We start from the raw sequence: 10847 nt of genomic DNA on the forward strand, positions 1-10847 counted from the left end.
ACTGAACTTTACCAGTGAGTTTTATACCTTCAAATGTTTTCATGTTGCTAATTAGCATCCTTTCATTTCAACTTGAAGAACTCCCTTTAGCATTTCTTGTAAAGCGGGTCTTGTGATGAACTCCCTCAGCTTTTGTTTGTCTGGGAAAGTCTTATCTTGCCTCAATTTTTGATGGACAGCTTTGCCAGGTATAGTATTCTTGGTTGGCCCGGGGGGGGGGGGGGGGGGGAGTCCCCCTGCACTTTGAATATATCTTCCCACTCTCTCTTGGCCTGCAAGGTTTCTGCTGAAAAACTCACTTATAGTCTTATAAAATTTCCCTTGTATGTGATGAGTCATTTTTCTCTCATTGCTTTCAAAATTTTCTTTATGATTGACTTTTGACAATTTGATTATAACATAACTTAGTGAGAACTTCTTTTTTTTTTTTTTTTTTTTTTGAGACAGAGTCTCACTCTGTTGCCCAGGCTAGAGTGAGTGCCGTGGCGTCAGCCTAGCTCACAGCAACCTCAGACTCCTGAGCTCAAGCGATCCTCCTGTCTCAGCCTCCCGAGTAGCTGGGACTACAGGCATGCGCCACCACGCCCGGCTAATTTTTTCTATATATATTTTTAGCTGTCCATATAATTTCTTTCTATTTTTAGTAGAGGTGGGGTCTCGCTCTTGCTCAGGCTGGTCTCGAACTCCTGAGCTCAAACGATCCGCCCACCTCGGCCTCCCAGAGTGCTAGGATTACAGGCGTGAGCCACCGCGCCCGGCCGAGAACTTCTTTATGCTCAAGTATTTTGAGTTATTTGGGCTTCAGGGAGCTGGATGTGCATTTCCCTCTCCAGATTTGGGAATTTTTCTGTCATTATTTAAGTAAGTTTTCTGTCTCTTTCTCTTTCTGCTCCTTCTTAGATTCCCATAATGCAGATACTGGCCTGATTGATGGTGTCCAATGAGTTCCTTATATTTTTTCACTCTTTTTCATTCTTTTTTCTTTACACTAAAAATGGTTAAGATGGTAAATTTTGTTATGTGTACTTTATCACAATTTTAAAAATGCTTGTTACATTTATACAGTGGAATATAATACAGTAATAAAAATAAGGAAGGGGCCAGGCACAGTGGCTTATGCCTGTAACCCAGTACTTTGGGAGGTGGAGGCAGGAGGATCACTTGAGATCAGGAGTCAGAGACCAGCTTGGGCAATATAGTGAGACTGCATCTCTACAAATTATAAAAAAGTAAAAAATCAACTAGGCGTGGTGCCATGCACCTATAGTCCTAGCTACTCAGGAGGATCAGTTGGGAGGATTGCTTGAGCCCAGGAGTACAAGATTGCAGTGAGCTATGATTGGGCCATTGTACCCTGTCTCAAAAGAAAAAAAAAAAAAAAAAAAAAGAAAGAAAAAGGAAAAATTTTTTTAAGGACCTGTGGGAAAGGAAACCACCTCTATTGAAAAATGCAAGGGAGCCAATAGTGTAAAAAAATAATGGGGAAGGAAAAAATACATACAGATTTGCTTGTGCATGTATAAAATATCTCTGGAAGGATACACAAGAGGCAGCAACGTTGGTTTCTTCTTGGGAGAAGCAGATAGACAAGGCGGCAGAGTGAAAGGGATACTTCTCTGGAAATCTTTCTCTACCTTTGGAATTTTGAACCAAACAAACATACCTTCCAAAAGTAAGTGAAAATATACAATATACTTATTTAAAGGCATCACAAACCAAAATTCCTTCAGAAGCCAGGCAGGAAACACAAAGGAGTAAAGTCAGCATGGGTATAATCCTGCCACATCGGAGAAAGGATGCCTCCCTACAAGACATATGGTCAAGTGCGGCCTGTGGAATGCACGCAAAAAGGATGCCAAGAGAGGCTAAAGGGCTAAGTTTGTACGTAAAATCCTCTGTGTTTGACATGTAGACAAAAACATTTTATTGATAACATACATTCAGAAATGCACACACAGGTACACGGCTCAATTAATATTCACAAAGTGAACACAACAGTGCAACCAATATCCAGAATAAGAAACAGAACACATCCAGGCACAGTACCTCATGCCTGTAATCCCTAGCACTCTGGGGGGCTGAGGCAGGAGGATCACTTGAAGTTCAAGAACAGCCTGAGCAAGAGCCAGAGCCGTCTCTAGTGAAAATAGAAAAATTAGCTGGGAGTGGTGGCTTGCCTGTAGTCCCAGCTGCTCTAGAGGTTGAAGCAGGATTGCTTGAGCCCAGGAGTTTGAGCTTGTAGTGAGCTATGATGATGCCCCTACAGTCTAGCCTCAGAGACTAGGGAGACTCTGCCTCCAAAAGGAAAAACGAAAAGAAAGAAACAGAATATGACTATCCCCCACTCCCCACCCCCACCAATTTTTCCATTGCTCTCTACTCCAGTCACTAGTTTCCCACCCTACCCACAACTGGAAACCACTACCCTGATTTTTTAACAGACTGTATTAGTTTTGCCTACTTTTGTACATTAGACGACTAGAGTCACACAGTATATGCACTTTTGGGTCTGCCATCTTTCTCTCAACATTATGCTTGTGAGATTCATCATATTGTTGTACGTAGCTGCATATGAGTCATTTTCATGGCTGATAGTCTTCCATTAATTCATCCAGGCTTTTGAATGAGAAGACTATATTATATAGAATTTTTGATTAGGAGTCACATTGCCTGACTTGTGATTTTAAAAATTCACTTCATCAGTAGAGCTGCCTCATTCTTTCTCCCAGTTGCTCAGTATCTCACTGTGAAGGTGCCATACTTTATCTGCTGGTGGACATTCAGCCTGTCTCCAGTTTTAGACTCAAAGCACTTCTACGTTTCTTCCTCTCCCAGAATTCCAGCTGACATTTTTCCAATTAAAACCTTTTTCTAAGATAACCCAATTCAATTCGGCCTTTTAAACTCAAATTTCTCCTTCCTTAAAAGAAAAGCGTAACGTGCAATCTCACTGGCTCCAGGGCTGCCAGGTCAGACCTCCAGCCTGAAGCCTTTTTCTACCTTAAAAGGATGCTTAGAGGAGCAACAGGTTTAAAAAGAGCAGGCGCCTGACGGGCGTGCTTCTCGCACACCGTCTAGCGCAGAAGGACTCGGCAGGTCCGGGGGTCCGCGAGGGATGCGCTCGAGACGGTCGGGGACGGTTCTCAGGTGCGCAATCCTAACGGCCGCCCCGCTCCGGGCCCAGAAACGACTCTCCCGCACCTGCAGCCCCTCAAGGAACGGAGATCTAAAGAAAGTTACACGGAAAGGGCAGACCGCAGTAACCCTGCAGCCGGAGCCCACGCCTCGGGAGCTCCTGCCGCGTACTGGAACGAGTCGAAGCGCGGCCAAAATCTCCGCGCCTGCGCACTGGCTCCCGCGCAAGCCCGCCTCGGCTTCCCTTCCCACGACCTCCCCCGCGGCGTCTGCGCACTGGGTCCTGGTGCTCAGGGCCCTGCCAAGCTGGGAACCCTAGATAACCTTTCTTGCCGACTGAGATGGAAAAAAAATCTGCCAGTTCCTGTATCCCTTGTCCCTCTCCCTTCCCAGTCTATGAGAACGACTATAAATGTTCGAACCCAGTTCACCCCGGGGGTCGGGGGACCCGATAAGCCTGCGGCTTTCAAGGCGCGTGCAGACGCCCAGGTATACAGGAGGATTGTGGGTGGGGAACTGCGCTCACGTGGTGAGCTTCCGCCAATCGGCGCGCAGACCGCACTTTGCGGCTCGGCTTCAAACTACCGTGAGCCCCGAGCGGCCTCTGGGGCCCCGCCCCCCTTTGCCGAGTCTGGGGCCCCGCGAGACGGCGGGGAGGTGGGGGCGCCCAGTCACGGGGGCGGGGCGGTGGGGTCGAGTGACGGCCCGCCTCACCTATTCCGGACGCGGGCCACGGCGCGGGCGCGGCGGGGTGGGCCCCGCAGCCAATGGGCGGGGGCGGGGGGCGGCCCGGCCGGCGGGGAGGGAGAGCCCGCGGCCGGGGGACGCGGGGGGAGCAGGAGGCGGGCTCCCAATCCGGTTCCATCCGGTTCTCCCACCGCCCCCGCTGCGGGTCTCAGCAGCTCGGGCGGCGGGAGCGACGGCAGCGGCCAGGCAGCCCAGCTTCGCGAAGGCTCTCGGCGCGCCGCGGCCCGCAGGCACTCGGCACGCGCCCTCCCCGCCGCCAAGATGCCCAAAAGGAAGGTGAGCGGCGGCTGCGGCCCGCACACGCCCCCTCGCGCCGCCGCCGGTCTCCCCGCCGGGCCTCCGCGCGGCGCAGGCCCCGCCGCGCCCACGGCGGCGCTGGGCCCGGGAGGCGCTCGGAGGCCCGCGGGCGCCCGCGCGGCGGCCCCGGGGGGGCGGCTGTTCTGGAACGTTCGGCGGTCGTAGCAGCCGCGGGGGCGATTCGAACGGGGCGGCGGGAAGCCGCTGACGTCACGCGGCCGGGCATTGTTCTCGCGGGCGGGCGGGCGGCTACTTTTGTGTGCGGATCGCTCCCATCCGCTCGTCTGCCTCTCCCCGCAGGTCAGCTCGGCCGAAGGCGCGGTGAAGGAAGAGGTGAGCGCGCTGGGCCTCTGCCCGGGGGGTGGGTTAGTGTAGACTGCTCTCCTTCCTTCTCTCTGATTGTCCTTTTTCTCTCTCAAAGCCCAAGAGGAGATCTGCGCGGCTGTCAGCTGTAAGTAAAGCGAGCCCTACAACCGTTTGTTTTCCGTGGGATCGTCCCAGTGCAGAAACTTAGTGCTACTTTTGCCTTTCAGAAACCTGCTCCTGCAAAAGTGGAAACGAAGCCCAAAAAGGCAGCAGCAAAGGTAGGTTTCAAAACTTACCTTAAGATACAGTGGTGTCTTAGGCTCCGTTGTTACTTACTACGTGACTTGTCATTTTATTTATCTCTTCGGATTTTCTTTGTATTTTAATAACTGACTTTTTCTTCTGGCAGGGTAAAGTATAATGGTTATATTTAGCCTAGCTTATGTGAATATGATGTGTCACGTTTAAGCTGCTGCAGAATTTAGTAAACTTCAGATGACAAAAAGTAATAAATATTAACTTAAGCCTACAAAAGAAATTTACTCTTTGTGTTGTGTACATTATGGTTGGTGCTTGTCCTTTGCATGCTTGTACTTCCTCTCTTGACAATAAAAGAGCCAAGTTAGGACTGAGGCCAGGAGAAAGGGAACGTGTAGCTTTTTAAGTATGCAGTTCCCAAGTCAAGGTAGGGGATCTTATCTTCTTGGAGAGGGGGGCGCTGAGATCAAGACTTGTGTTCTTCCAGAACATAAATATCAGTGTTCTAAAACTATTGTATTTACAGTTATGAAAAACGTGATGGTTGCTGCAGAATAAATTCATGATTGCATGAATCAGATTGCAGGTCTTTGGAACGAAGTTGTTCTTGAGTATATGTATGTTTGGTAACTTGTTTGGAAAAGCAGAATATATGTAAGACATTGGTAAAATTCATCTTTGAATATAGCATTGAAACCACTGTCTGGAAAGCTCGGTACGTTCTTCATGTTCTTTCCAGTCAAAACTTAGATGAGAGTTTGCTATTTGAAGTCTCCTCAAAAAAAAAAATTCTTAATGCCATCATGTCTGTCTTAAAAGTGTAGGTGGAAATTTAAGCACTGCATAGTAGTCAAAAGAGGCACGATAATATTTTTGACTTTGTGGATCTCTTGGATAACCATTAAATTTGTCCTTGTTAAATAAAGGTATAAAACAAGGGGTTTTTTCTCTTTTTTAATTTAAACCTACAGAGCTAAGTGTAAAAACCTTAACTATGTTTTCTTCAACAGAAAGTTGTGTTTTTGTGATCCTTTTAAAAATAAAGGTTTAAGGAAGGTGTAGGTGTAGTATATCAACTTAGAATTTCTCACACCGGAGGACAATGCAATAATTCTCTGTACACAAAGTTAGAGGACTGTGGAAACTTCATGAAGGCCTAAAAAATTAGCCAACCATGTTACAAAATCTTGGCAGTTAACTTTTTTTGTTATACCGGTCTTTTTTGATTCTTTGCTTTTTTTTAATAAACCAAATCGCTGAAATACTTGCCTGTTTTCCTCTTAGAATTTTCTTCCTTTTCTGTCTTTGTCCATCTTGATCTGCTATAAAATAAATTTTTAAGTGAAAGCAGTTAAAGTTAACCCCGGTAGGTTTGGGACATCAGATGTGATCTTCATTTTTCTTTCTTCCTCTGAGTGAGAAGCCAACAGGGTAAGTCTTTGTGTCTGTGTTCTGGAGGAACTAACTTACCAGTTCAGCTTTTCCAAAGGAAAAATGGGAGGAGGGTTTTTTCCTTTTGTTTTTACATTAGTTTCTGTAATACACTTTTGTCTTCATAATTGATCAGACTTTATTTAAAGTCTTAAACAGAAGGTAAGCCCTTGATGTTTTATACTACACAACAGACATACTGTTTTCAAAGCATATCGGTCACACAGTATGCTTCTGACTTGTATCATTTTCCTTAGAGATAAATATTTTGAAGTTTGAAACATCATACTTAGGAAACCGATCTATTTTGTTTGACGTAGCTTACAGGTTGTTAATGATTACAAATGGTATTATTTTAAGTCCAGGCTATTGCATATTCTATTTTAACTTTTTTCAGGTTTTTAATTCTTACGTTCTTGGGATAGTGGTTATGAAATTTATGAGAAACCTTTAAAAACCAGATTACAAAAGAATAGTTCTTGAGTATAGAAGCAGTTGTGACACTTCATGGTAACAATGCGTGTAGCAGTGTTATCTCAAATATATTTGTTTATATAATTTGTTATTTATCCAAAAGATGTAGGATTATTAGAAGTCATTGTGCTGTGTTTATATATGGAATGCCACTGTTGATACAGACTACCTTCCAGTGATTTTTTTTTTCCCCATCTTAGTATTGAAATCGGGAGATCTACTTGTATGTCTTTATGGCCCTTTAACTCAGTAATTGGTCAATACCCACAGGGGTCTCTGGGAGGCCGAGGCTGGAGGATCGCTTGAGCTCAGGAGTTCAAGGCCAGCCTGAGGAAGAGCGAGACCCCCGTCTCTACTAAAAATAGAAAGAAATGATCTGGACAGCTAAAAATATATGTAGGAAAAAAATTAGCCGGGTATGGTGGCGCATGCCTGTAGTCCCAGCTACTCGGGAGGCTGAGGCAGGAGGATTGCTTAAGCCCAGGAGTTTGAAGTTGCTGTGAGCTAGGCTGATGCCACGGCACTCTAGCCTGGGCAACAGAGTGAGACTCTGTCTCAAAAAAAAAAAAAAAATACCCATAGGGGCCTTTTATACCACCTGCTGGTGAATTAATTTAGCTGTTGCTACATTTTTTATTTACAGAGAATAAATATTAAGTTTCTCCTTACCATTGATGGATGGTGTCTAAAAGTGGTGTTTTATATTGCTTTAAAATGGCTTAAATTTTGGACTTAATATTGTCGTTATATTATCATACCTGTGCTTTTCAGATTTTTCAAACACATAAATGAAAATGATGAATTCAAAATAGATCCTTTTAGCTACTCATTGTATCAAGGGATTACCTGTAGCAGGATAGTCAATGTGACCACAGAGCATGATGCTTTTTTCAGGTGTAAGGTCTTAATGTGAGGGTAAAAGTCTTGTCAGAACAATGGTAGTTTGATTATTCGTGCTTAAAAGAAATTTGAGGATGAGTAGGGATACAGTGGGAGAGATTCTTCAGTATTCCACCTCATCTGTAGTGTTGTGTGGAACTGTAGACAGTAGATGATGGCGAGAGTGGTGGTGAAGTGTAGCTCAGGCTTTAGGATTTATCGTCATATGTCTAATGAGGCTTGACGTGGAAGTACTATTACAATCTCCTTAGCATACGTTGTTTTCCTGATTACTAGGGGTGGCCTTTAAGTTATCTCCTGTAAAAGGTGTGTCATTTATCTCAGGTTTATGTGTTGGTGTGTGATACAACGTTAACATGGCACTTACCATGGATACAATCGATACCAAGTTAGAAAATGTAAGTAAGGGTAAAATTAATACTTAAAATATACTCTTATTTTATCATAGGATAAATCTTCAGACAAAAAAGTGCAACCAAAAGGGAAAAGAGGAGCAAAGGGAAAACAGGCCGAAGTGGCTAACCAAGAAACTAAAGAAGATTTACCTGCAGAAAATGGAGAAACTAAAACTGAGGAGGTCAGAAGTGTTTGTGTTACTGATTTTGACTCTAAACAGAGAAATTAAATTCTGTATTTTTATGTAGCAGATAAAACAGATAGTTTTTATTCATTATAATGTTGAACAAAGTTTTGTACAGTATCCCAAAATGAATGGACAGATTATTTTCTATGAATTAGATCTCATTTGAAAGTATATATGTAAGTGGCTTCTTTTTTAAGTGAGCAAACAAGAAATTTTAATATATTTGATTTCAGATATACTTGAATCTTTGTTTTGTATTGATATTTTGGATTGGTTTAAAAAGTTTTTTTTTTTTATCCATTCCCCTTGTTTATATTGTGCTTGCCATGTTTTTCCCACTTTCATTTCTGATCAAGAAAATGTCCTTGTTTGTATTTTTCTTTAAAATAGCCACTTATACAGTACTAAGTGATAACCTAGATCAAGCAGATAATCACGGTGTCATTGATCTTCATTCTTTTAAGTTACGGGGAAAAGAAGCTTTTTCTTTTTTTGTCAAGTTGAAGCAGTGGAAGTGGAGAAGGAGCAAAGAAGTCTCAGCTAGTTGTGCTCAATTAATTGTAAACACCACTGCATTCATACAAACTTAGAAGGTTTTTCTTAAAAATAACTGCAAGGTTTTGGTAAAGTTGTTTTTTTTTTTTTTTTTTTTTAAATAGAGACAGGATCTTGCTGTGTGGCCCACATTGGAGTGCAGTGGTGTGATCATAGCTCACTGCAACCTCAAACTCCTGGGCTTAAGGGATCCTCCCACCTCAGCCTTCAGAGTAGCTAGGACTACAGGAATGCACTGCCATACTTGGCTAATTTTTAAAATTTTTTTTATAGAGGTGGGGCCTCACTGTGTTTCCCAGGCTGGTCTCAAACTCCTGGCCCTTCAAGTGATCCTTTCATATAACCTCCCAAAGTACTGGGATTACAGGCATGTGTCCAGCCTGATAAACTTTTCTTATTGATTTTTTTTTCCAAGCCTTTCTTTTGTTTGTTGTATTGGCTAAGCTTACATAAAAGGTAAGTAATTCAGGGTATTAATTTTTAAACTTTGATGCTTATGGATCACATTCTTAAGTGATCAACTAATCCTAAACTAGGAAATTTATGTCAACTTTTAATTTCCTAGTTCTAACCACACATCAAATATTGTGTGATATTAAGATATTATCAATTGAGTTCCAATTATATAAAGGAAGAACTTGATCTTGTAGCACATATTGTCATCACATTACAGTTGATTGTCCTTATTCATGGTTATAGTCTATAAGGTTGCCACAAATACAGAACTATTGCACCTGGGGTAGTAGGTTCCTACAAGCCTGTGGTGACAATGTGTTCATCAACTGATCAGTACATGACTTTGTCATAGGTGTGTTTCTGTTTAGAGATTACCTCATTTAGTGTATGTTGTTAACATTGAACTCCAGAACCAGCAGCACTGTAATTCATGTCTGAACAAAGCTATGCAATACATGTATGTTCTCTGTATGGCCCATCCCAGCCTTCTCGCCCGTAGCAACACTAAATAGCACTTGGACACTGTGCTTGGGGGCCATTTTAAACAGCAAAATCATCAACAGAAAGCAGAAAGATGTGAAATGTGTGACACTGAATAGACTGAAAAAAAGATACTTGTTTACAGTATTAGAGCTTAAACAAGAAGAAAAAATAACCTCAGTGGGAACGTACATGTGGGGCAACTCACTTTTCTTTTTCCTGCTCTGTAAACGCAAATGACTGGAAGTGCCCTGAGTATTGATTTGGGGGTTACAAAAACATTTTAATAAGAGTAGGTGAATTTGCAAATACAGAATCTACAAATAATGAGGATAGACCTTTTGAAGACCTAATAAGTTATATAAATAAGACCTACATTGTGTTAAGTGCTAAATATCTCAAAGCTGATAGCAAAGACAAATCAAATATTTGATCATTAATTTTCCTTTGATTTGCAGAGTCCAGCCTCTGATGAAGCAGGAGAGAAAGAAGCCAAGTCTGATTAATATCACATACCATGTCTTATCAGTGGTCCCTGTCTCCCTTCTTGTACAATCCAGAGGAATATTTTTATCAACTATTTTGTAAATGCAAGTTTTTTAGTAGCTCTAGAAACATTTTTAAGAAGGAGGGAATCCCACCTCATCCCATTTTTTAAGTGTAAATGCTTTTTTTTAAGAGGTGAAATCATTCGCTGGTTGTTTATTTTTTGGTACAACCAGAAAATAGTGTGGGATATTGAATTATGGGAGGCTTTGACTGGCTTGGGTGTCAGCTTAACATTCCATAGATGGGGGTTAGTTTTTATATCCTATAATATAAAGCATACTAAATGGCAATATGGAGTCCCAGGCCTGCATTTAATGTCTTGAACATTTTAAATTACTTCTGTTCCCATGTTTTTTAGTAAACTTGTTTCCTAAAGAAAACCACTCCTTGATCATGGCTGTCTCTGTCAGAATTGCATATACTCTGTAACATCTTTGGTCATGGTAGTCCTGTTTTCCTAATAACTTTGTTAATGTGCTGTGAAGGATTGAAAATTTGAGTTATGTAGTATATGTGATAATAAATTGTAAATTAGTGGGACTTATGTAAAAGCTTATCAACATTTGAAGATACTGGTACTTGATATCTTCTTAAGGAAAATTTGCCTCCAAATTTTAAGCTGGAAAGTCACTGGAATAACTTTTAAAAAGAATAAAATGGCTTTTTAGATTTTTGG

The 10847-nt window shown here is 42.4% G+C and overlaps 1 protein-coding gene across 1 annotated transcript; it reads left to right on the forward strand.

Moving 5' to 3' along the window:
* Window positions 1-3912: 3912 nt before the first annotated feature.
* Window positions 3913-10207, forward strand: HMGN1 (high mobility group nucleosome binding domain 1). Its single transcript, XM_069472284.1, has 6 exons — window positions 3913-4158; window positions 4480-4512; window positions 4601-4630; window positions 4713-4763; window positions 7997-8125; window positions 10081-10207. The coding sequence occupies exons 1-6, from the start codon at window positions 4144-4146 to the stop codon at window positions 10126-10128; spliced, it is 306 nt and encodes a 101-aa protein (XP_069328385.1). The 5' UTR covers window positions 3913-4143; the 3' UTR covers window positions 10129-10207.
* The last annotated feature ends 640 nt before the right edge of the window (window positions 10208-10847 follow it).

Source organism: Eulemur rufifrons, chromosome 7 (assembly GCF_041146395.1).
Source record: "Eulemur rufifrons isolate Redbay chromosome 7, OSU_ERuf_1, whole genome shotgun sequence".
Taxonomy (NCBI): domain Eukaryota; kingdom Metazoa; phylum Chordata; class Mammalia; order Primates; family Lemuridae; genus Eulemur; species Eulemur rufifrons.